The 26,994-nt window shown below is 41.6% G+C and overlaps 1 protein-coding gene across 2 annotated transcripts in view; it reads right to left on the bottom strand.

The window, feature by feature from the left end:
* Positions 1-26,994, bottom strand: part of LOC143996736 (dynein axonemal heavy chain 5-like) — a 638,308-nt gene that overhangs the window by 486,538 nt on the left and 124,776 nt on the right. For both annotated transcript variants that reach the window (XM_077491993.1, XM_077491994.1), the window contains exons 22-26: positions 18,693-18,900; positions 11,484-11,571; positions 8,568-8,691; positions 6,567-6,733; positions 145-237 (exon numbers count right to left, since the gene is read on the bottom strand). In XM_077491993.1, coding sequence (XP_077348119.1) covers positions 145-237; positions 6,567-6,733; positions 8,568-8,691; positions 11,484-11,571; positions 18,693-18,900 — 680 coding nt within the window. The remainder of the gene's footprint in view (positions 1-144; positions 238-6,566; positions 6,734-8,567; positions 8,692-11,483; positions 11,572-18,692; positions 18,901-26,994) is intronic.

Raw genomic sequence — 26,994 nt, 5'->3', positions numbered from 1 at the left:
CTTCAAGAGTGCAAGTTTCATTGAAGAAGAGTTAGTTTGTTAAAAAAAAATAAAAAAATTACCTCAACTTAGCATTATGTCATGACACTGGCATCAGAACCATCAACTTTTATATGCATTAGCAAAAGCACAGTATAGCATTACCTGTTGTTGTTTGTGATGTAGATGTGCAAAATTCCAAAGAGGAATGTCCTTGGCGGCTGACAATATAATATTTATAGCTTTGTTCACTGCACTCTGAAAAAGAACAGAAAATCACCTTGAAGAATGGAACATGGCTTGCAAAAGAATGTAGTAATCATGTACAAAACAAAGACGCTAAATAAAACACATCCATACTGTGAGCTGTATTCAGTTAGTAGTCCTTACTGTGTATTAACTAGTAGTTGCAGACATTCTTTTATTGATGTGACCAGAAACACTTAAAGTGTTACTAAACCAACAACAGTAAAATCAGTCTGTATATGCAGTAAAGCATGCTTGTTATACTCAATGTGGAACCTAAGGGGTTAATCCTGCGTATTGTGTAAAAAAGCTGTTTGATCCGGTCTTCTCTGATCCTTCCCCTCTTCCACTGCCCCCAGCCTATCTCCTGATAAAACAGAGCCTTGGGGGCACTTTGCACATGCTCAGTTTGGTGTGTATTTCTAGAGTTTTTATTTTCTTTCTTGGCAAGGGTGTATGTTATCAGCACAGGGCCAATCAGCACTGTCCAGACAGAGGATCAGCAGTTCTGATGTGATCAGATCAGAGGAGAATGAAAACTCCTCATACAAGCTTTAACCAGACACTGATAGAAGTCATAATACTGCTATATACTGCTGATGAGAAAAGGTATTTAGCAGTTTATATTTACTAAAATAATTGCATTTCCATGTTCTGTGTACTGTGGGAGACCAGATATAGTGAATGCAGGTTCTGGGTTTAGTAATGCCGCGTACACACGTAGCGGACTATCCGACGGGCTTAGTCTGGCGGACTTCCCGCCAGACTGTCCGTCCGACTTTCCGAACGGGCTACTTGCCCACACACAGCACTTTTTCAGCGGACTAATACGGCGTACTAAGTCCGCCGTACTATCCGCCCTACTTTTGAAATGAACGGACTCGCCCACACACGCGGAGGAAAGTCCGCTCATTTCGAGCGCGTCTCCAGGTAGGCGAGGACCGCGAAGGAGACGTCGCTGGCCCCGCCACCTGGTATGGACTTAAAGGGGAACCCCCACGCCGAAAAAAATCTGCGTGGGGGTTCCCCCCAGGTCCACATCAGACCCTTGTCCGAGCACGCTACCCGGCCGGCCAGGAAAGGGGGGACGAGCGAGCGCCCCCCCTCCTGAGCCGTACCAGGCCGCGTGCCCTCAACATGGGGGGTGCCTCGGGGAAGGGGAGCCGTGCGCCCCCCCCACCCCAAAGCACCTTGTCCCCATGTTGATGAGGACAAGGGCCTCTTCCCGACAACCCTGGCCGTTGGTTGTCGGGGTCTGCGGGCGGGGGGGCTTATCGGAATCCGGGAGCCCCCTTTAATAAGGGGGCCCCCAGATACTGGCCCCCCACCCTATGTGAATGAGTATGGGGTACAATGTACCCCTACCCATTCACCTGTGAAAAAAAGTACAAAAAAAACACAACACAGGGTAAAAATAGTTTATTGCACAGCTCCGGGGGTCTTCCATCTTCGGGGGTCTTCTGCTAGCTCTTTTGCTAGCGGAGAAGCCCGGCTTTCTTCCTCGCTGCCGCCCTTCTTCCGACTTCGGGGGTCTTGTCCCCCTCTTCTGGGGTCTTGTCCCCCTCTTCAGTTCTTCTGCCGGGCCACCGCGCTTTCTTATAGCTCTTTTACAGGCGGTGTCTCGGTCTTCTGTCACCGCCGTCGCCACCACCTTCTGTTCTTCTCTTCAGATGTTGACTCGTCGTTCCCTCCGCTCACAATGACGGGGACCGGGCGTGCGGTGACTTATATAGGGACATCACTGGATGATGTCCCCGCCTATTATGATGTCACAGTCCCAGCATCCTCTGGGACTGTGACACCATAATGGGCGGGGACATCATCCGGTGATGTCCCTATATAAGTCGCCGTGCAGAGCCATTGTGAGCGAAGCATGCGACGAGTCAACATCTGAAGAAAAAAAGAGAAGAACAGAATGCCAGAAGGCAGCAGGGCAACGACAGCGGCGACAGAAGACCGGGCCACCGCCTGTAAAAGAGCTATAAGAAGGCACGGTGGCCCGGCAAGAAGAACCGAAGAGGGGGACAAGACCCCAGAAGAGGGGGACAAGACCCCCGAAGTCGGAAGAAGGGCGGCGGCGAGGAAGAAAGCAGGGCTCCTCCGCTAGCAAAAAAGCTAGCAGAAGAAAGCGGAGGAGTCCGGCAAAAAGACCCCCGAAGACGGAAGACCCCCGGAGCTGTGCAATAAACAATTTTTACCCTGTGTTGTGTTTTTTTTTTTGTACTTTTTTTCACAGGTGAATGGGTAGGGGTACATTGTACCCCATACTCATTCACATAGGGTGGGGGGCCGGTATCCGGGGCCCCCTTATTAAAGGGGGCTCCTGGATTCCGATAAGCCCCCCGCCCGCAGAACCCCGACAACCAACGGCCAGGGTTGTCGGGAAGAGGCCCTTGTCCTCATCAACATGGGGACAAGGTGCTTTGGGGTGGAGGGGCCATGCGGCCCCCCTTCCCCAAGGCACCCCCCATGTTGAGGGCACGCCGCCTGGTACGGCTCAGGAGGGGGGGGGGGCGCTCGCTCGTCCCCCCCTTTCCTGGCCGGCCGGGTAGCGTGCTCGGACAAGGGTCTGATGTGGACCTGGGGGGAACCCCCACGCCGATTTTTTCGGCGTTGGGGTTCCCCTTTAAGTCCATACCAGGTGGCGGGGCCAGCGACGTCTCCTTCGCGGGCCCCGTCTACCTGGAGACCCGCTCGAAATGAGCGGACTTTTCTCCGGGCGGGAAAAGTCCATTCATTTCAAAAGTACGGCGGACTGGCATACGCACGGCCAGATTGTGCCGCCGAAATGCGAGTCCGGCGGGAAGATTGGAGTGCAAAACTACTTTCTAAGTCCGCCGTACTTTCGGGTCAAAAAAGTATGCCGGAGGCTACACACGGGGGGATTGTACGGCGGACTTGAGTTTGCCGGATTTTTCCACCCGATTGTTTGATCGTGTGTACGCGGCATAACACTTTAAGCTGGCCATACATGGCCAATATAGCCAAATGTCTCTACGCTGTGGTAAGGTGGCCGCTGTCACGAATAAGCAGTATACATAACTTATTAAATTGATGAAAAAAATATGTGTAGCGCCAAAAGTGAAACGAACAAAAAGTTCTTAGTAAGATTAATAAATGTAGTCCTCCATAATAGGAACAGAAAAACTTAATAAGAAAGTTCAGTGAAGCAGTAGAGACTCATTGAAAAGTCCAGTGCAGCAATGAAGTGAAACAAAACTCCAACACCTGCTGAAGTGAACATGTAATTTCAAATTCAGTGCTCAGAAGACAGTCACCGCATCCCAGTGAAGTGACACTCACCAGAAATTATGGCTGCCATTACAGCAGCATTCACGCCTTTAGCGTGTATCTGTCATCCAGTGAGTAATATACCCAGTAAAGCTCATTCAGCGACACTTCCTATCAGGGTTATGCTATGATAAATAAAAGCTCACCAGGAGCCAGAAGTAATCCTCATAGTATAGTATTTTTAATCTGGATGCATGTACACATATAAAAAACAATAAAAGTAGCATAAATTCCTTACATATGAAGCCACTGCTGACGTGGAATTGAGCGTGACGTCAGCACCTGTATCTCCTCCCATCAGCACTCTGGCAGGGCAGAGATACATCACACTGCTGCTTGATTCCGTGTCGGTAGTGGCTTCATATCTAAGGATTTTATGCTACTTTTATTGTAAACACCCCTGTTGGGGGGGTTAAAACTTTGGGTCCACCGGACATTTTTACTGCCCCGTAACCGAGCGGCACAGTGGTGTAGTGGTTAGCACTCTCACCTAGCAGTAAAAAGGGTCGCTGGTTCAAATCCCAACCACGACACTACCTGCCTGGAGTTTGCATGTTCTCCCTGTGCCTGCGTGGGTTTCCTCCGGGTACTCCGGTTTCCTCCCACAATCCAAAGACATGCAGGTAGGTTAATTGGCTTCTGTCCAAAATTGGCCCTAGTATATGAATGGGGACTTGAGGGTAGGGACCAACGTGAGTGTGCAATGTACAGGGATAGGGACAATTGTAGACACTCAGGTTGAACTGGATGGACTGGTGTCTTTATTCAACCTAACTAGCTATGAAACTATGAAACTATGAAACCGCATGTTTAAATGAGGCCTTTTCACGGTTTCAAATTCTTAGCACATTTAATGACTTGACAAATGTACTGTAGCTTGAAAGTACTTAAAAATGTTGCTTGTAAAATTAGATTTTGGAATTAGAGTTTTCTAAACAAAAATCACATACACTGTTAGAAATGTGTTAGTTCATTTGAGAAAAAAAATTCACCCCGCTCCTTCTAATTTTCTCATCACTGTAGGTAAAAATAAACTTTGATTTGATTCCACTAACAATTAGAAAATTGAACGAACATTCTTAAAATTTAAAATTTCCAAGGAAATTCAACTATCGTATAGTTAGCTTTCCTCAACATCAGGCTTTTTTGGGGTTTTTTGCAATAAAAATGTATTCAACACACGCATTGGTCTTCTCCCTGTATCCTACTTCCAGCACACACTCCTTAGTATCTATACCAGCAGAGCAATAACCTCTAGTACACAAAGCTCTCTAATAGTTTTACATCAGCAGTGTGTGCCTATTAACCTATTAGTGACCAATCATCAGCCACCACAGAAGAACCATTAAGGCTGATGGCTGGTGGAACGAATAAAAACTGATCCAATTCCCCCATCCACACACTTAATGTGAATGAGGGGAATCCTCCCTGTTGCTCTATTGTATTCTGACAGTGGGGAAACTTCTCCACTGTCAGAATACACTGATCAGCACTGAAGGCTATAGCTTGTAGCACTGATAAAGCAGCTAACATCCTAGAGGGAGGTTAAACAGAAGTTGATCAATAGACTGACTTCTGTTCAACCACAGTGCTCATATATGGATCAAAATTTGTCCAGTCCCTGCTGAACTAGCTACATTTCAATCCATGTATGGCCAGCTTTAGAAACATTAACCATTTAGTGGTCTGTCTGCAGTGTATGTGATATGATTCAAACGCATGTGGCTCAACCAATCAATGACAAATATTCAGTGTACATTAATCGATCAGTGACCTGTCCCCATAATATAAGCATATAAGCATCCTATTCTGCCTGGCCCAAGTATGTTAACCCCTAAGTGCCCAGTCTTCCATGCATATAAACCTTTAACACATGTGCATGATGTCCTACTCATCACATGTGCATGATCTCCTCCATGCTCAATCCCTAGGTATGTATGTTAACCTCTCAGTACCCAATATTCAGCACTTGAAGTTTGACCCCCAAAAGGTGGCTTTCAGAATACTTAGAGAGAGGCAGTTTTTTGAGATGTTCTTCTGCCGGCTATCATCGGGTGGCCCTTTAAAATCATTGGTGCACTTAAAGACAGTGGTATAATGCAGTATAGGTTGGTATAGGTGCAGTCCAGGTGTGGAATAAATGGCGTATAGAGTGCAGTATGGGTGTGGTATGGATTGAGTAAACTTGGTGTCCTGCTCTGAGTGGCTCCGTCCCTGCTTGCAGTACCAGCAATGGGCAAATGACCCTCTCATCAGTGCCTAAGATGCTGCAGTGTCGTTTTCACTGTAGAAGAGGAGCCCTCAGTTTCTCCCCAAAAATCTCTGGTGATCAATAGTGGAAGAAGCCTTTCTCCCTGCCGCAGCAGTGAAGGTGCTGTGATGTTGGCAATGCCTTGTTGCCCCAGGTGTCCTCACTTCCAGTCTATAGCTTGAATCTCCAATGGTATGGTCTCCTGGTATGGTCTCCTTTCTTGGGCAGTTTAATAAAACGCACCTCTCCATTCCTTCTATTGCACAGTAATAGGATCTGTAATTTTAGGATTCTATTTGTCTCATTATATGGCTGCCATCTCATGCTACAGCTTTCAGTATTCTCAGCATTCTTTATAGAATTATATAGGCTTGCTTAACTTTAGCTCTCCCCCCTATTCGCTGGAGGAGAATGGAGCAGCATCTCATCAGTATCTCAGTAGAAGGAATGAAGAAAAAAAGTTAATGCCTTCTTCCCCTCATTGCTGTAGCGCAGCACCTGGCTACATTTACAAACCCTTCTTCACTTTTGGATTATCAGATACAGTACTCTATATCTAGATATAGATTAATTAAATATATTTCCAGATCAAAAGAAGCTCTAAGAGGACACTTGTAGTGCCTATAATATTAGGAGTGGTCTGTGCAGGGCACAAGGCCAATGAAAGGTGTGCTGTGGCATTTTATTGTGCCTTCTGTTCAACAGTCTTCATTTTTACAGGTAGTACAGCTACACACTAATGAAAGATTGTTTACAAAAACATTTCAACAGTGTCAAAAATATTCTAACATTTTCTTACCTGTATGTCTTCCAGACTTGGTCGCATGACAACATTTGGAATGGCAAGATGGATCTCAGCTTTGAAAAGTGGGTTTGAGGTATGATCTTTTGTGAGTTTTGTTGTCTGATATTTGGAACTGACTGTGTGCAATCGACGTTTTAAAGTGTCTAATGAAACTTTTGTGCCTATAAAATAAGAAACGGAAAGAAAACATAACTAATAAATGTGCATACCTGAGAGGCATGGATTCATAATACATTAATAGTTTTTAAGATTAACTCTTTATTGGAAATCCTTTTTAATTTCTTAAAGCGGAGGTCCACCCTAAAGTGGACCTTCCGCTCATCGGAACCCTCCCCCCCTCCGGTGCCACAATCGGCACCTTTCAGGGGGGAGGGGGGTGCAGTTACCTGGATAATCCAGGTAACTGCACCCACTTCCGGGATAGCTCTCTGCGGAAAGGGGCGTAACTTATGCCCCTTTCCGCAAGTGCCAGCCCCTTCCCGCAAGTGCCCCGCTGCCTGCTGGGAAACACACAGATCCCAGAGGCAGCGGGGAGCGTCCTTATTGCGCAGCGCGATTCGCGCATGCGCAGTAGGGAACCGGGAAATGAAGCCGAAAGGCTCCATTTCCTGATTCCCATACCCAAGATGGCGGCGGCAGGACCCGACAGACGACCTAGAGATCGGCTTCGGGTGCCGACATCACGGGCGCGCTGGACAGGTAAGTGTCACTATTTTAAAAGTCAGCAGCTGCAGTATTTGTAGCTGCTGGCTTTTAAAAAAAAAAAAAATGCGGAGTCCCGGTGGACTCCCGCTTTAAGTCTTGTTCACACAGGGGATGTTCTGCCTCCAGCAGGATATTAATTACGTTCTTTTGTTTGCAATACCAGATTTGACCACAGGATGAAGCAAGTAGCAGTGGTAAATTTACTGTTTTTGCAGAAGCTAGAAACTGTTCACCTTTAACAAAAGTCCCCATCATTCTTCAGTCTAAGGAAGAGAAACAGGTGCATCCTGGGAACTCACACTCCATATTAGAGGCTGAAAAAAGGAACCAGATATCAGAGCACATGTTGGACTAAAACTAGCTTCTGCTTGCATCCCTTAAATGCTGGTGATAATTCATTGTCACCATCTTCAACCTGGCTTATTTATTGCAATTATGTATATATCATATATTGATATGTATCTGTATTTTTTTTTAATAGTTTCACCCACCCAGTTTTGTTAATAAAGCTTCAAAATTACACTCAGTGTGGCTTATTGCAGAATAGGAGGGTTTAGCTGCATATCAAGATACACACAAGGAAATGTGTAGTGGGGACAGAACAGAGAAAAAAATTGGAAGTATCTGTAAAAAAAAACAAGATGTTCACATTGGGATTGATTTACTAAAGCTAGAGAGTGCAAAATATGGTGCAACTCTGCATGGAAACCAATCAGCTCCCAGGTTCTGTTGTCAAAGCTTAATTGAACAAGCTGAATTTGGAAGCTGATTGACTGCCATGCTCAGGTGCACCAGATTTTGCCCCCTCTAGTTTTAATAAATCAACCCCATTGCACATTCCTGATTCCCAGTGATTATGCCATGGTTTTAGGAATGCTGTAATTTGTAAAGAAAGTTCTTCATTTTGCACTGTATAAATATAATAAAAAAAATTGTGAGTTATTAAACACCATAAAAACTGCCTGTGTTGACTCCTCTCAATTAGGGGGCACACCATCTATCAAAACTACATGAAAGAATTGGCAAGGATGATGGGAAATGAGTGCACCCCAAACATCCACGCATACAAAAAAAAATATTACTCATATCAAAAAGTAAAAACATTGTCTTTGTCAGCGCAGTTGGTTAAATACTTTTATTGAGAAATGTCTGTGAACCTATTCTAAAACACTATGTGCATACAAATAAGGGAAGAAAAATGTTGGCAATAACTGGGGTACGGTCATCAATGCATATTATTAAAGACTAATAAAACAAACAAAAATAAATAAATAAAAAGGTGGCACTTACATTTCACCAGAGAGTCTGTATTTTTCTGGCATAAATGGCCCATCACATTATAGTAACTACAAGGAAGACATTCCTGACAGCGAGTTTTTTGCTTAGCATCAAGATGCAAACAAGCAAATGAGTCCTGCAACAAAATCATATAAAAGAAAATGTAAAAAAAATGTCTTAAAGAACATATACAACGCAAACCCTAACAATCAACCTCTCTTATTTGGTCCTTGTCGTCAGTTAAATATACCACTGTTTTTTTGTTATATGTGATGAATGCAAACAATATCCATTGATCTTGCAAGAAATATCACAACTGATAACTTTGTTTGTGCTCTGCCTGTGCTACCAGTTTTATCTGTTTTTTTATCAAAACTGCAGCAGACAAAATCTGAGAGCAGCTGTGCATGGCATCAGCTTCCATCTTCAGCTTGTTCAATTAAGCCTTCAAAATGCAAGACAGAAGCTGATTGGTTACAATGCATAGTTTCCTTCTGCTCAAGCTTTGATAAACTTCCACATTGTTCTCAGTCATCTCTAAGAACTAAAAAATTATATCCCATCTGTATAATACAGAAGTCCTGTCCCAGGGTAATAACGCAGCTTCTTCATAAATACAGCATTGTAAATGATCCTTTTTACCCTAGGAAAGAATGGTGTTAAATTGTGAAATTAAAGGGAAAAAAAACTTGAAAAATATAAAGGCATCACATCTTGCAATATATTACATTTTTATCCATGAGCATAGGTATGTTTCAGTATTAACATTTCTTAAATGTAAACCTGCCTTATAAACCTCAGGAGCAAGTCACATGACGAAACGCACGTCGACCAGGAAGTCATGTCCCGCTGAACCCAGAAGTTGCATATTTCATAGTGTTTTAAAGAGTCTGCTAATTTTGCCTGTTTGTGAGTATATTTAATAAAGGGCTTCATGATTTTAATATGAATTCTACACTTTTCTACACTTTTTGTGCATTGAACCGGCGGGAGCAAATTTGATGAATTGTACCTGTGGGTCCTGAGGAACAATCTTAGGAGGGCTCTTTAACATCAAGCGCCACGTCAAAAGGACTCCGATTGAGCCACTACTCTAAGGATACTTTTGGTAAGCCTTTTACACTATGAGCATGGGTGATCTGGTCCTTAAAGGGACAGCACACTGAAATTGCACTGCAAGCTTCCACATTCAATTTTAAAGTGAGGGTGTATGTGGATTATTATTGTGTATGTGTATTTTATGCATGCATTTGGAAGTTGAGTTTAACTACTTGCCACTCAGCCACAGTACATTCACTGTGAGTGAACGGCAACTGCAGGCTCAGCAGCATAAATATACATCACTGACTTGCTTCCGGGTTTGGGGTGCGCATGCATGTGCCCCCTGCTGACCCGCATTGTGGCTGGACACAGAGTGATTTTGTCAGCAGGTGTCAGACAATGATTTATGGCTGTGTCCAAACACATAGGACTGTACGCAGAGCAGAAATCTGACTGTTTCTTCTCCCTGCAAAGCAGCACATATTACACGCAGTACACAGTTAATCCCTTGATTGTCCCTTGATGTTAACTTTCCTATATATATAATTGAGAATTTTAAGAACGAACATCTTATGAAATGTGTTATTGACCTACGTATGTCTACTGGGTCATTTTTTTTCTTGTGAATGTTCTACCTGCTTGATTATATAGAGGTTGAAAGTTGTGAATGACAGATGCTTGTGAGTAAATTGTATGCTTATTTGAATTTATTTACAAATCGATTTTCTACACTATAAGGTCTGTTTTCTTCTTATCAGTGGCGGCCACTCCATTAGGGAGCATCCATGCTTCCAACATCCTAATCTTCATGCGAGAAGCTGGATGTATGGATTCCAATGGCGGTTTTTTTGAAGCACGTCATTAGAGTTTCCCATGGGGGGTGAGGGGGGTGATGGCTGCCATCTGTCTCTTACGGGGGGGGGGGGGTGTTGATTTGTGCCACCACCTTCTCCCAAAATTTTGAGCACCAGCCGCTACTGCTTCTTATGATACATTCCATTGTAACTAAGTAGGAGAGAGAAAGATGTACCTCAACTAAAGGATTCCCATAGAGTTTAAAGCGAGCTGAGACTATACGGAAAAACATTGTATGACTCACTTTTCACTTTTTATAACGGGTCGGTAAACTCTGCTAAGCCTCTTTTCCACTTGAGGGATAAGGATGGTGAAAGGATTGATATAGCTGAAGATTTTCGGCATAAGAGAACACAAGATTTAAATTGTGGTGATATAGGGGACATTCTCTTTTGGATTAGAATCAATATTTTTTGGGACTTGATTATTATTATTTTTCACTTACATAGACGCTGTTTATTTCACGATAAGAGAAGTGTAACATTTTTATATTTAAACCTGCCTTATAGCCAGCAGCATTTGTGTCAAATGTGGGTGATTAAGAATATAATGTTCAGGAAGTGTAGAAGATTGTAAGTGTTATTGCTGCTCTACATTTGTCAGTGGTCAGTTTATTAAATATAGACACTGTCTAATTGATTGGCCGGTATTTTTAGATGTCTTGTATTCCAGGTTTGCATTGAGAACTGAGTACTGTAGCTGTTAAAGATAAATGCAGTGATATTAAAAAGTGTGCTATTGACACCGATTGCTTTATTAATGTAAAAGAGGACACCTTAATTATTTCTATAAGGTAACAGTAGGAGGCTTGTAGACCTGCTAACTAGAATTAATTAGTTAGAAAATGATATGAGAGGAAAATAATACTTGCTTGATACCAAACCACTATTTTAGATTGTGCTGATCATTGCTAATAAATGTGAACCTATTCTCAACACTTTCATATATTTAACAAGCCTAATAATCATGTCAGTGCTGCTCACTAAAACACTGTATGCAGATGTCACCACAAGATGAAACAACATTGATTACCTGTAGACTGTTCCTGTCCGAAGGTTTTAGCCTATTCTTTAGCGCATCAATCATTTCATACAAACAGAGCTCGACTTGCTTGCTTTGCCTACAATTTATCATAGTAGAAATGGGTAAATTTAATGAGCACACAAAACTATTGCAATGTATACATGTACGGTATAGGGGGAAATCTTGGTGTCACGTTTTTTTTAATACAACATATTTCTTCTGTTGCAGGTGGCTTTTGTGTATTTCAGTCATTACAACAATACTTATTTTACTGATGTAGGTATTTACTGCCCATTACGGTCTGAATATGTAAATGCCTATGAATATTTTATGCAAGTACTTCCTACCTCTTGGGCATTGGCTTTGAGAGGTTGGAAGGAGCAAATGGGCAGAGAGAGAAAGTTTCAGCCACATTTCCTGTCCATGCTACAAAATCCTGGACAAGAAGACTATTATACACTGTTAGAGAGGGACTAAAGCACATAGTAGATTGATAGGCTGACTCTGAGTTCCAGTGCCAGGTCTCCGACACATAGATGGACACCCCATCATCCTCAGGGGCCCCTGCAACTGGACTTTGCTACAGCATTCATCTGGCGGTATGTCTATTAACAACTATATACAGTATACCCAGGTACATGTTCACAATTCTACTAGGACTCCTAAACTGGATGTACAATATGTTTTCAAATGAAGGGATGGTAACGCGAAGGTTACAAGTAATGTATGTACAGAAAGAATACCACATTTTGTATATAAGAAACAACAATAAACAAATGGTAAACAAATGTGACTATGGCCTTGCTATGTTATTCATTATATGCTTTTCTGGCAAATCTCACTATATCACCTACTTTGCCAAAAAAGCTTACAATGAATAACATAGCGAGGCCTCTGTGACATTTGTTTGTTTACCATTTGTTTATTGTTGTTTCTTATATACAAACTGTGGTATTCTTTCTACATACATTACTTGTAACCTTAGTGTTATCATCCTTTCATTTGAAAACATATTTTACCCTCTGTAAACTTTTTCAGAGGTTCATGTATTGTACAATCATTTTATAGTAATACCGTATTGTTGTCAATATATGTTGACAAATTCTGTAAAAAAAAAAAAAAACCCTTATATTATTTATATACTGATATGCTGGTACTGTATCCATTCATAGTTATATGCTGGTTGCAGTAGTTCCTCTTCTCTCAAATACTTTGTTTTGATTACAGATTAATTTCCCATGATGGAATACTCCTCTGTTCACAGAAGCCCTTTTCAGGGTGGAGGAACTGCCAACTTTATTATCAAACCCACTCTTTCACTTAGAGAAGGTTCTGATTCTCTTATCTGCCTGCAGGATAAGCACAATATCCCATTTCTCATAGCTCCCCAAGAAAGGGCTCCAATAATACAGCTGGATTGTAAACGCGTTTTTGAATGAATGAATGAATGAATGAATGTTTTTAATTATATAGCTTCTGTTGATCATGAATGGCAAATCCAAAGCCAGCACAATGTACTTTATCACCCAAGGCATACTGTACCCTCTCCATTAACTGTGAACTACCTTGGCAGCAAAGGCTGTAAATCTTGCCTTTTTGCCTTTTGCCTACCCTATGGCTTGGCGGCAAAGTAACAGGTTCACTTTAATGCAGGCCCCACCAACTGGATATACTCACCTTCCCTTTGCTTTCCTACCACTTTTGTTGGGCCTCAGATAGAGGGGAAGCCCTGGGTAACCTGCAGTTCACACATTGGGAGCTTCACACAGCTGGAACCATCTTCCCTGCCTCATGTGACAGCAAGGGGTGCCTGACCAGCCAAGCACCAGCACCTTCATGTGTAAGGAGGGGCAATGAATCACATATTCCCCCAAATCTTTGGTACAATTGGCCTTGCCCTCACCCCCCCGGAGTCCTGCTGAGCCAGTCTAACACCTGCCACCCACCATTTCAGTGAGCTATACTGTGCTTCTCCACTTGGAAATACCATTTAAGCCACCCCAAAAATTGTATGTCACTGCTCCTGCACCCTCTTAGGATTAGTGACTGCGACATCCCAGAAGGCTGCAGGAATAGGTACATGTCATTCTCACCTAGGTGAAAATGGCGGAGGAGGCGTAGCCATAATGAAAAAAAAAAAGTTGAAAAGAAAGCTTTTATATACTGTATTGGGGAATGAGGAGTGCAGGGAGGAAAAATTACATTCTGGAGAGCATTAAGCTAACTTTAAAAAAAATGTACTTTTAACCCGAACCCTAAAAAGGTGATTCGTCACTGCACTTGATTATTGTAAAATTTAACTGAATTATTTTGAGATGTAATGCTTTTACATCTTGCTGTACCGTATTTCCATCCCTGTACTATATACAGATAGAATCTTTTTTTTAATTGCTCATCTTTACGCAAGAGATAGTTAATAGTTAATAAAGACCACTGAAATGAAAAATCTCATTATTTCTTTCTTAGGTTGACCATTTAACATGCATAGCTCTATGGAAAAAAAAAAGAACTGAAATAGAAAATTCTATCCTTTAAATAAGAAGTCAATGTTTATTTGTACGATTATGCTAAACAGCTGAAAAGGGTATTTTAACTGTCTACTATAGGTTACTGCACATCCTTGCCCTTTGCATCATATAAATAAAAATAGACCTTTGCCTTTCTTTGCTACCCTTTGCGTCTATCTGTATGTCAGACAAATAGTCAGAGCTGAACTGCTGACCTTAGTTAAGAGAGAATATTCTTACTTTCTTAGTCAAGTTATATATAGGAGATAGACCACAGTGTTGTATATTTAATAAGAGAATAAAGTGCTTTGAAAATAGTTAAGATGACTGGGACTGTTTTGGCATGGGGGCTTAAAGAGACTCCAGAAACACTTATCTACATCATTCTGTAAATAATTTTTTATGCTTCAGATTCATTGTTTATCTATTTCTACTCTTGCTGTTGAAAAGATTTTGTTCATTTTTGTAATTATTTCAAAGATATTGCATTACTACAATGCAAGATGGGCTAAACGTGTACAAAAAGAAACCCTTGCAAATGCTTCTAAGCATGTTCCTTCTCATGTTTATAACATGAAATACATGCTTACACAAGTATTTTTACCTTTACAATCATGCAGTACTGGAATGCAGATACTGCTGAATAAAACTGACATTTTAGGATAGCAAAAAGGGGATATTTGGGAACTCTTTGATTTGAGTCTAATGCTATCACAGAATCAAATAAGTTATAAAAGTCCACTCACAAAGAAGAAATGTATTAATAAAAGGTTCACAGTGAAACAAACATGCTTAAACACAATATTGAGTGAAATAGATGCTGTCGAAGGGCCTGCACCTACCGGTAATTAACAGAGGGAATGAGACAATCTTCAATATAAAAACTGCAGCAGATCCCCATCAGGTCGGACCTGTTGTACAGGATGTGAACAACCTGTAGACAGCTCATATCCCTCTCACTGCTCGTGCAGTGATTATACAGCATGAGCAGAGTCGGCAGAAGAATGCTGAGATTTCCGCTACAGCCAAACTACTCTCTGTGCTGTGTCTGCCACAGACATGATATAGGACAGGAAATAGGTCGCTCCTAATTAAGCCGCCTGCACCACTTCTTGTAAATCCCCCCCCATAACCCAAATAAGGTATAGAACCATTTTTTCCTTTTGTGTATCTGCATATGTAGCTATGTATCATATGTGATTCATGCGGCTAGGGAGAATGTAGAAAAGTAATAAAGTAGCATATTCTTGGATGAATTCTCATAAAATCCACCTCAAAATTTTACTTCATCTTAAATGACCCAAAACAACTGCAAAATCTAAAGAAAGACACACTGAAAAAATGTGACTAATTTTTAAGGTTTGAGTTTCTATCCTTAATATTTGAAAGGTCCTATTTTGTTCCTTGGAATGCTATACAAAATACTGTGGCATAGCCATATAATGACCAATTCTTTTTACAATGATACAAAGTCTTCCCAACTAGTCACATGTGGTAGTAGTAAAATGTTACCTACAATATGTCTGAAATGATCCCAGTACATCTTTCTGTAAAAATGTCCTTGCCTCAACATGACTGCAGATCAAGAATGTAGTCTAGGCAAATACAACTAATCACATTATATACATAACTGTGGAATTTTGTCCGAAGGGCCCAAACTTGTCTTGAATACACAGGGCCACACAATTGTTGGCAAACAATTATGAACGTAGTGATGTACTAGACGTACTATGTGGTTTTAACTCCACCCTTTGGGCTCCTTCTGCTAATTTTGTGTTAGTAGAAGTTTGGTGAGTGTTAATTCACGCTTTTTATTTCACACTTTTCAGTTAGCTTCTGAACGGTCGTTCATCAACCAGATGTGTTGCAGAATCGGAGGAGATAACATGTTATTTATTATTGGCCTTGGAGTTTATTTTTTGGGTTGAATAATGATTTGATTTAGTATTTTTTCTATATTTTTGGATGCATAGAATGCACTTTTTGGTTAAGTTCGAATAGCAGATAGCATGTCTAATTGTATTTGTTTTCTTTTTTAAATGCACAATAAAAACAAATTGTGGAGAATAATGCTTGGCTATGTGTTTTACTTCAAATGACATTTTGGGAGTAGGCAGTTACATTTAAAAATAAATATAAATAAACAAATACAAAAAAAAGCATAATAATATTATTCTTGATATCACTAGAAAAAAAAGCCTTTGAAAATTTGTCTGCAATAACTTTATCAGTATCCCCAGCAAAGTAGCTTAATTATTATCCCATTAACCACTTGCCGACCAGCGCACGACGATGTACGTCGACAGAATGGCACGGGCAGGCAAATGGGCGTACATGTACGTCCCTTTAAATTTGCCGCCCTGCCATCGGGAGCGTGCCGCCGCCGGCGCGCTCCCGCGCTGGTCGGGTCCTCCGTGAGTCCGGTCGCGGGACCCGCAGACTCGATCGCCGCGGGCATCCCCGCGATCGTCTCACGTCTCAACAACATTTCTCCTTTCTGCCTAGCAACTAGTGACGCTGATCTCTGCTCCATGTGATTGGAGCAGAGATCAGTGTTCACTAAATGAAAGCCCAACCCCCCCACAGATAGTAACACACCTCTAGGAACACTTAACCCCTACACTGCCACCCACTGGTTAACCCCTTCACTGCCAGTGTCATTTACACAGGAATCACTGTATTTATATAGCAGTGATTATTGTATAAATGACAATGGTCCCAAAAATGTGTCAAAAATGTCCGATGGGTCCCCCACAATGTCGCAGTCACAATAAAAATCGCCGATCGCCGCCATTACTAGTAAAAAAAAAAATAATAAAAAATTATTAATAAAAATGCTATAAAACTATCCCTATTTTGTAAACGCTATAACTTTTGCGCAAACCAATCAATAATCGCTTATTGCGTTTTTTTTTACCAAAAATATGTAGAAGAATACGTATTGGCCTAAACTGAGGGAAAAAAAATTTTTATATATATTTTTGGGGAATATTTATTATAACAAAAAGTAAAAAATAATGCGTTTTTTTCAAAATTGTCACTCTATTTTTGTTTATAGCGCAAAAAATAAAAACCGCAGGGGTGATCAAATACCACCAAAAGAAAGCTCTATTTGTGGGAAAAAAAGGACGTCAATTTTGTTTGGGAGCCACGTCGCACGACGGCGCAATTGTCAGTTAAAGCGACACAGTGCCGAATCGCAAAAAGTGGTCTGGTCTTTGAGCAGCAAATTGGTCCGGTCTGAAAGTGGTTAAAGAAAAAGATTTCATAATTTGCACGCCCCGCGAATGCTAATTCTCCATTACTAACGCTAGTTTACAGGGCCAACCGCTTCTGGCTTGTCCTTGTTTCCGAACATGCGTGTTTGTACTTTGGACTCTTGTGCGACGGATTTGTGTACAAGTGTGTACGCTTGGAAAATCTGACAACACACATTTGTCCGTGGAAAATCTGAAAACCTACTAGCCAATATTTGTTCGCGGAAAATCCAACAACAATTGTCAGACAGTTGGATTTACTCTGCAATAGCCTGTCATGGAACATTTCCCATCAGAAAGTCCGATTGTGTGTACGCAGCTTAAGAGAGTGACCATGAAGGCATATACAATATATTTTTAGTAGGGGGTCTGAAAGCAAAAGTAACCAGGAACTAGGCTATGCTAGACTATATATTTTAACTTCAACTGCATCCATTTACCTAAGTGATAAGTAATATATATATATATTTTTTTTCAACTTGTTTTTATTCAATAAATGCAGTACACAACAACATTTCCAGAAGACAATTATGTTTTACAATCGTCATATATCAATGTACATAGTCTTTCATATCACTATGTTTGTACTTACAATATCATCACGTTCTAACATAGTATTAAATAATATGGAACAGCAGAACTGGAGACAAATTAGCTGTGAGAGTAAGCTAGTATTATTAATTAACTACCTAAGTGATAAGTATATGTAAACATTGTGAGTTTAGTTGTGCGAAAGTACGGTATATTTTAGCTCATGGACTGGCAAACATTATTCCTTGCTTTGGTAATGTTGTCTGTCTAGCACAGTGTTTCTCAACCTTTTTACAAACATGTTATACTTAGCTCCTCTGTGCAGTTGGTTTTGCACAGAGTGGCCCCGATCCTGCTCTTCTGGGGTCCCTCAGCGGCACTCCTGGCTCTTCTTCTACACAGACAGCAGGACTCGGCCCAATTTGATTGGCAGCAGCAGGAGCCAATGGCTGTTCTGCTATCAATCTATCCAATCAGGACACGAGACACCGGCTGGAGCTGATATGCGTGTTCCCGGCGCGGGAAAGACAGGGTTCAGGTAAGTCAAACGGGGCACTGTGGTGCTGCTACACTAAAGGAGATTTTGCATCTTAATGCATAGAATGCATTAAGGTGAAAAACCTCAAGGGTTTACAACCCCTTTAAAGGCACCCTTTAAAAATCACAGGCGATCTAAAGCGCAGTTTTAAGGCAGCCTTTCAAAGTTATGGACAGTCTAGACTTTTAAAAAGTGGACACATATTTAAGCTAAAAAAACATTAAAATGCTGTAATATGACAGTATATTCAAATATATTGCATATATGTAAATATTTTGTAAAGTGCAATCTTTTATTTTCACAAATTTTCTTTGAACTAGAGCTATTCAAGTGTAAAATTATTGCAGTCTATCAAATTTGGAATCTAAAACATCAGAATACTCACATAGCCAATGTATCTGCCGCTGTAGCAATAACTTTTTCTGTCCTCTCTAGAAAACCCGGTACAGTAATGGCATCATCTTCGGGCAAATCCACAAGTGCTGTTTCTGATATGTCTAATAGTAATTTTTCAATTCGGCACTCCAATATATCTGAGGCTTCCTTACATATCTGCTCTATGTCTCTCAGTGAACTGTAAACATTTGCAACGTCTGAAATAAAAGGCATTTTCAAATAAATGGAAAAATGTATTAATCACCATTGCTAAAGGCATTAGTGCGCTCGTATATGCTTTTGTTATTTTAAACTTGGTATTAGTGCAGTTACTGTAAATTTGCTGTGTTGGTTGCCTTTCCTTGTAATGATGAGCTCACATGCTGTGGCTGTAGTTTGTAGCGGCTGGTCAATTCCTCTATGTCCATGTATTGCTTCAGCCAGCCGATCTCTATGTGCCAAGGAGACAGGATAACTTCCTGTTTCAGGTCACACAGCACTTAAAGGGGTTGTAAACCCGCATTCAATGCATTAAGGTGAAAAACCTCCTGTGATGCAGCTGCCCCCCAGAGCACCCCCCCCTTTACTTTACTGAACCCGGTCTTTCCACAGATGGGAACGTGCACACCAGCTGTAGCTGGTGTATCGGGTCCTGATTGGATAGATTGATAGTAGCGCAACCATTGGCTCCCACTGCTATCAATCAAATCCAATGATGCGGGAGCCGGGGGCAGGGCCGAGTACTGCTGTCTGTGTCAATGGACGCAGCAGCAGGACACGTGAGCGTGCCCGCACAAGTGCCCTGAGAGAGAGCGGCTCTCCAACGGGGCACTCGAGAAGAGGAGGAGCCAGGAGCACCACTGAGGGACCCCAGAAGAGGAGGATCGGAGCCACTCTGTGCAAAACCAACTCACAGAGGAGGTAAGTATAACATGTTTGTTTTTTCTTGTTTTTTTAAAACAAACCTTTAGATATCCTTTAAGGCATGCCTCGCCAGTGTTTCTATTTTTGGGGGGTATGCCAACCCCCCAGTTGGTCAGTAGCACTTATCCCCATCACCGCATCTTCCCCTGCTCGGCGATGGTGTCTTCCCCTGCTCAGCGGCCTCCCGTTCTCTTGCTCTCCATGAGTCATCATGGCGGCAACAGCTTCCGTTTCCTCCCTCCTCCCCGGCGGCCAATCGGTATTCTTCTCTTTTTGGAAATCGGAGAACGGGACTCACACCCGCTTCAAATTGGCCAAATTGAGGATCATTGTTTCAACAGAGAATATTCCCACCTGGGTGGGATCGGAGCGCATTCTCTGTAACCCGAGCCCAACCTATTTTGAAGGCTATTAGAGCCTCTGGCTCTAATTAGAGGTTTTTAAAAAAAAAACGGTCACTGCAATTCATGTGGCGATGCCCTAAAAGGGGCCAGACACATGAATAGGGGGTGGCCGTGGCAGCCGTTGGATAGATTCATGCTATGCATGAATCTATCCATTGCATATGGGGGGGGGGGGGGTGGCATGGAGAGGGCGGAGCCTAGGTGGCCCTAATGTATGAGCCGTCACTGCCGTTTGTGTTGCACCACAAATGTGGGAGTGCTAATGAATGTACCTGTAAATGTTGAAACACATCATTTAGCTGCATGAGTGAGCTCTGTACGTCTGTGAATGCTCTGCCTGCTTGTGTCCAAGTCATATCTAGTTATGGTGTGGCTCTCACCTGCCCAAACACCAGATTGAGAGACCCAGTGATTGTGGGATATAAAGTTTCATCACAGGAATTGGTAGGTCTCACACTTCAGACAGTTAATGCATTAACCTGTGCAGAAGCACAATGTTTCAACTGAAACGGACAGCACATGAATGTGAAGATTTACTGTACTATAGGCTGAGCATACAAGGTAACAAATGACACCATGAAAATATATAATCAATGCAGATCGTATGCAGGTAAATAACATAAGGTGCAATTAGGAATGTTTACCATGCCTTCAAAGAGACACTGTAATTTTATCATTTAGGGCAGTATAACAATTTTTACTGATATAGCCCACTCTTCCAAGCATGTTATAGTTCCCTAACCAGATTCCCTTCCCAGTCTTAGTAAGCTGTACCTGGATATTTTTTTATTTTCTCCCTTTTTCTTTTTTTTTTTTTATTTCACAAATGTTTTTATTGAAGGAGAACAAAGCATTACAATCAACAATAAATTGCACAGTGTCGATTTCATTTTTACATATTATCACAAGTGTTAGAAGGAGTACTGAGAATGTTACAAGAACTGATAGGGTATAGATAGATACAACCTGTAGTTTCCTAATGCCAAGTATAAAATCAATATTATCAATGAAGACATTTTGAGAATCTAAGCAAAGAGAGAATTAGCTAAACATAGTAGTATATGGGAAGAGTAGGTAAGAAGGTTAGTTGAACAGCGGGCTTGCGCTCTTTGTCTATCTGAGGTTCGACACCATACTTAACTGACAAAAATTCGTAAATAATCGTTACCATATGGATGATTTGTATTCCTGAGTATCTTTGTATTCTAGCCATTTAAGCCAGGTAGAGGTAAAGTTTGACATTCTTTCTTGTGAAATACTTATAAGCTCCTCAATGGTTTCAATAGAGTTGATTCTTCTGAACCATTCCTTTTTCGTTGGGAGTGAGGTTGAACGCCATTGGCAGGGGATGCAATGTCTCGCAGCATTTGTCATGATCATGGTTAGGGATTTCAAATATTTTTTTTGGGGGATTGTGTTGTGGTGTAATAGAAAGTGAGCTGGGTCAAAGTTTAACATTTCTGAGGTTATGGATGTGATGGTTTCATGGACCATTTTCCAAAATGATTGAATGTGCGGGCATGACCACCAAATATGTATTAACGAGCCCTCCTCACTATTACACCTCCAGCATCTGTTGGAGATCTGGGGGTAGAATTTATGTAAGATGCTGGGTGTTCTATACCATCTTGTTAGAATCTTGAACCCGAACTCCTGGGTAGCGACGTTAAGTGAGCCTTTATGGGCGTACGTGAAGATAGTTTCCCAGTTTTCTTTGGTGAACGATAAGTTAAGATCATTTTCCCATGCTAGACAGGATGAGGTGGAGAACTCTAAACCCTCTTCAAATAATGAGTTGTAAAGAGTTGAGATATTGTGTCTTTGTGGATGCGTTTCTGAACATAAGATCTCGAGGGTCGTGGGAGTTTTGGACCTTAGGCTTGCCAAATCCGGAGTGGAGAGATAATGTCTAATTTGGAGGTATGTCCAATGTGAGATTAGTCTAGGGTCGTTGTCCTTCTTGATTTCTTCGAGGGATAAAAGTTTCCCATTCCGGAAGAAATGTTTAGTTAGCACTGCTTTGTGGGGCCAACTACCTAAGAAAGATTTTTGTTTGTTTCCTGGGGGGAAATCAGGGTTGTTCCTGAGAGGCGTTAGGGGGCTGATCCAAGGGGTGGGGTCGCTTTTCCTATAGGTGTTGTAGAATGTTGCTAGCATGGGGCCAATAAGGGGATGAGATTTGATCTCTCTTGAATGGTACTTGGGGTTTATCCATGGAAGGTGGTTAATTGGGTAGGTAAATTGGGCTTGTTCTAATGACACCCAGTCCTTGATTGGTTGGTGTATATTCCAGTCTACTATTCGTGTCAATATAGTTGCTTGATGATATTTTCTTAGGTCAGGAAGAGCTATTCCACCTTTGTTTTTAGGGAGGATTAGTCTTGCATATTTGATTCTAGGAGCTTTACTCCTCCATATGAAGGTGGAACATGCTTTGCGGAAGGAAGCAAAAAAAGAAGATGGTAATCTGATGGGAATCGTTTGCATAGCGTAAAGGAATCTGGGCAGGATAGTCATCTTTATCAATGAGGCCCTTCCAAACCATGATATGTTGAGAGAGTTCCATCTTTTAAGGTCCTCCTGTGTGTCTTTTAATAAGGGTAGAAAATTAAGTTTGAAGTCTTTTAGGTTTGAGGGTATTTCTATCCCTAAGTAGGTAATATGTTGTGTGGACCACGTGAATGGGAAGTTTTGTTTACATAATTCTACGTCTTTGGGGGGCAACGATATGTTTAGTGCTACAGATTTGGAATGGTTAATTTTTAAGTTGGATATTAGTTGGAACGTTTCAAGTTCTTGGATTATATTAGGCAATGAAACATGGGGTTGCGAATAGAAAAAGTAGCATATTGTCTGCGAAAGCAGCAACTTTATAAGAGTGATCATGTATTTCAATGCCTTTTATATCTGGGTTGGACCTGATTTTGTTCAGGAGCGGTTCCAAAGTGAGGACAAATAGCAGCGGAGACAAGGGACAACCCTGTCTCGTACCATTTTTTAAGTTGAAGGCATTCGACAGGTGGCCATTTGTGCGGACTCGTGCAGTTGGATTTGAGTACAGTGCGGCAATGTAAGCTCTCATCCGAAACATTATGCCGATATTTTTTAGTACTGTGTCGATGTAGTCCCAGGCCACTCTGTCGAATGCCTTCTCTGCATCAAGAGAAAGGAAGAAACCCTGTTTTTTTTTTTGGAAGTTAGCGAATTATTTATGTTTAGAGCTTTAATTGTATTGTCCCGGCCCTCTCTACCGGGGATGAACCCCACTTGATCTAGGGAAATTAAAGATGGAAGTAAGGGTAATAATCTGTTGGCAAGGATTTTGGCGTATATTTTAATATCTACGTTTATTAAAGAAATTGGGCGATAGTTTGTGACAAGGGTTGGGTCTTTTCCTTCCTTGGGAATGACGGTTATGTGCGCTTCCAGGACCTGTTTTGGGGGATTTTGTTCAGAGTGTAGTGATTGGAAAGTTTTCAAAAATTTTGGTTTTAGTATGTTAAGAAAAGTTTTGTAATATTGCAGGGGGAGACCACCTGGACCTGGGGCTTTGCCTATTTTCATATCTTTTAAGGTCCTGTCAAATTCTTCACCATTAATGGGGGATTTGAGTTCCTGGGCTATATTTTTTGCTATTTTCGGGGGGCTATGCTTCTCCAGATATTCTTAGATGATTTTCGTTCTGGCCTCTGAATTGAGAGGACATTTGGGATTGGAAGGAATATTATATAGTGATTGGTAGTACAGTTCAAACTGAGTAGCTATCTCCTCGTTCGAGGAATATGACACGCCTCGGTTGTCTTTTATTTTATGTATAGTGGAAGCGGCTTTCTTACTTTGAACCGCTCTCGCGAGAAGTTTTCCACTTTTATTACCTTGCTCGTAATATATTTTATGTCGCAGTATATATTGTCGTTTAGCTTTTAGATTCAATTCCTCTGTGAGTAGATCTCTTGCTTTAGTCAATTCCTCAAACGTAGAGGCAGCCACATTTCTTTTATGCTGGAGTTCAAGTTTGTGTATATGATCTATTAGGGATTTAATTCTAGCTTGTTTTCCCTTTTTGAGTAGAGTCAGTTTCTTTATAAATTCGCCTCTAATGACACTTTTATGGGCTTCCCATTGAATGATGCTAGAGGTATCTTCATTGTCATTATGAGTAAATTAATCATTGAGTATGTCCCTAAAGTGGAGAATATCTATAGGGTCCTTCAGTACGGTGGTGTTCAGTCTCCAAGTTTTAGTTGTAGTGTTTTTTTTTGCCGGGAATGTCAAGGTTAGTGTAATGGGATGATAGTCAGATAAAGTCATAGGCTCTATAGTAGCATTCGTCAGGAGTGGTAGGTCTGATTGTGTAATATAAAAGTAATCGATTCTTGAATATTTTTGGTGAATTGTTGAAAAGTAAGTAAAATCTCTGGATTGAGGGTTGAGAGTTCTCCACGTATCGTGCAACGTTAATGATTGCAACTGGAGTTTTATTTGTTTCAGAGCCCTGTAGGGAAGGCTCGAGGAACCATTTGAGGTGTCAGCTATAGGATTAAGGGGGACGTTGAAGTCGCCTCCTAGTATTAGAATGCCTGAAGCGAAGTTTGTTAATAGGTCCTTGACTTTACGAAAGAAGGCTACCTGTTTCAAGTTGGGAGCGTAAATCTTGGCAATCGTGACCGGGTGGGAAGACAATCTGCCTTTCAGAAAGACGTATCTCCCCTCCGGGTCAACCATTGTGTCCTGTATCTGTAAGGGGGTGTGTTTCGAGATGAGGATGGAAACCCCTTTCGTCTTCCCCTCCGGGTTGGTGGAGTGGAATACTGTGGGGAATCGTCTATCAGAGAATTTGGGTACATTGTTGGATTTGAAGTGAGTCTCTTGAATACATACTATGTTGGCTTTGTGTTTATGAAATTCAGAGAGGAATTTGGTTCTTTTAGTTGGAATGTTGAGCCCTTTAGCATTAATACATAGTAGTTTAAGTGAAAGGGTTGTAGAGTGCGGTACCTGAGACAGCATTACGATACTTGTCTGCTAATATTGTCAGAGAGATAACAACAACAAAAAAAAGGGGGGAGGGGGTTTAGGGAGTACCTAAAGCAGGTAAAGAGTACTCACACCGGAGGAAGGGTTAGACCAGCTAATCCAACCTATATGTAAATGCCAGTATGGTCAAGGAGAGAAACGGGTTCACTCCTTGTGTGGGTTCGAGGTCCAATGGGGGACTATCAAGTGTCAAATGTTATTTCGAGATATAAAGTGTTAGATATATGGTGTATGGGTCCGGCACCCAGGGAGCAATTGTGGGTAATATTCATTCATACAGGACAGGGTTTTAGTGTCAGGAGGCAGTAAGAGGGATAAAAGAGCAGTTTATCGCCTTTTGGGCATTCACGGCTAATGTCATCACTTTATAGCACTGTAATAATGTGGTGTGTGAATCAATGACCTCTCGTGTAGTGCGGATATGTATTTCTCTCAGCTTGTACAGCCAAGAGAAAGACTTTGAGAGCATTTTGTAAGTGGTGTATATTATTGTAGCTACTAGATGATACCCTCTCACCATTGGGAGGGGTTAACCATTTAGGTGTATTGTTTGGCAATCTTGTACGATAAAATAAACAGTTGAGGAACATTCTTAATAACATTCATTTTAACATGGTAGAGAGAAAAAATGGGGCGCAATGATAATCCTGCTAGGCCACAAGAAATTCAACGCTAGAAATGAGCCCCTAGTAATTGTCGCATTCATTATTGGAGTCTAGGGAGCATCTCTCTTAACAAGGGAGTGATTCTATATGTCTAATAAGACATGGAGGTTATGGCTTTCTTGGGCCCAAGAGAGGTGTGCACTAGAAGGATTCCCAGTACGCCCAGTTAACATATGTCATAAAAAGGTCGGAGGGGATTGCACTCCATAAAGACAGCTCTTACTGATTCCTAACGTAAGCCGTTAACGACCAGTAACACTTAATTTGTGTATAGTGAAAGGGAACATCAAAAAAAAAAACAGAAAAAGAAGACCCTTTTAACGAAACTGATATGAGGTTGATCCAATCTCCAGGCCTCGTAAAGTGATTAAACCTTTAGTGATTAGAACTTGAGTCACCTGCCTGCTGGCATAAAGAAACATTCTAAGCATCCTAAACATAGCAGTCATTGTCTTGACTTAACATAAAAAACTATATCAGGCTCAAACCCTTTCCCTCTAATAACCAGCTATTAAAACGAACACAGGTGAGATGAGGATTAGTGTATGACTGATGTTTTAGAGTCCACCTGTGAAAGAAACTATGTTGTGAAATAACCAGTTCAGTCTTTCCCCAAATGAGCATGCTTGGTAAGGGTGACTAGAGATCTGCGCAATCACAGACCCAAGAACTTCCAAAGTTCCAGTAAAACGCCCTACCATGTGTTTTACCCATAGTCCGGGTATCAAAAGAGAGCAAAAGAACCCCCATAAGGGGCTTACCTTTTTGGGAAAACCTTTCTTACACAGTTATGGATAGGGGTGCTGATGACTCGCTGGGTATGTTCATGTGCTGTTCAAAAGGCGCTAACTGGCAAAAATAGGCCAGCTAATGGGGGTTGGTGAGTAGAGTAGGACAAAGGTGAGATGGTGAAGAAAAAGTCCAAGAAGGGTTGTGAGGCTTCCTTAAGGTATATGCTTCAGGGAGTTTTTCCTTGAAGGAGGCAAGCAACGGTGATCTAGGTGTCCATCAAATCTTGTCTGTCAACCCGGTCTCTTCTTCTGGGTGGGGAAATACCTGGGCTTCCATGTTCTGCTCCCCTTCCATGGTGAGGTGCTGACGGAGATCTCCAGCGGCGGTCTCTGTTTCTCTGTTCTGGGAGTCGTGTTGTTTGCTACTTTGATCCATGTGTCATGAATCTAGAAGGAATTGTACCACTCATGCACATCCGTTAGAGGAAGGTTGAGCGATTCACAGAATGATTGCAGATCGTCAGGAGTGCGTAGTAGAGCTGTGTGGCCTC

Source organism: Lithobates pipiens, unplaced genomic scaffold (assembly GCF_037356315.1).
Source record: "Lithobates pipiens isolate NorthernLeopardFrog02 unplaced genomic scaffold, aLitPip1_a1.2 Scaffold_19, whole genome shotgun sequence".
NCBI lineage: Eukaryota > Metazoa > Chordata > Amphibia > Anura > Ranidae > Lithobates > Lithobates pipiens.
Note: the sequence above shows the minus strand (reverse complement) of the source record. Positions and strands in the feature narration are given on the sequence as shown.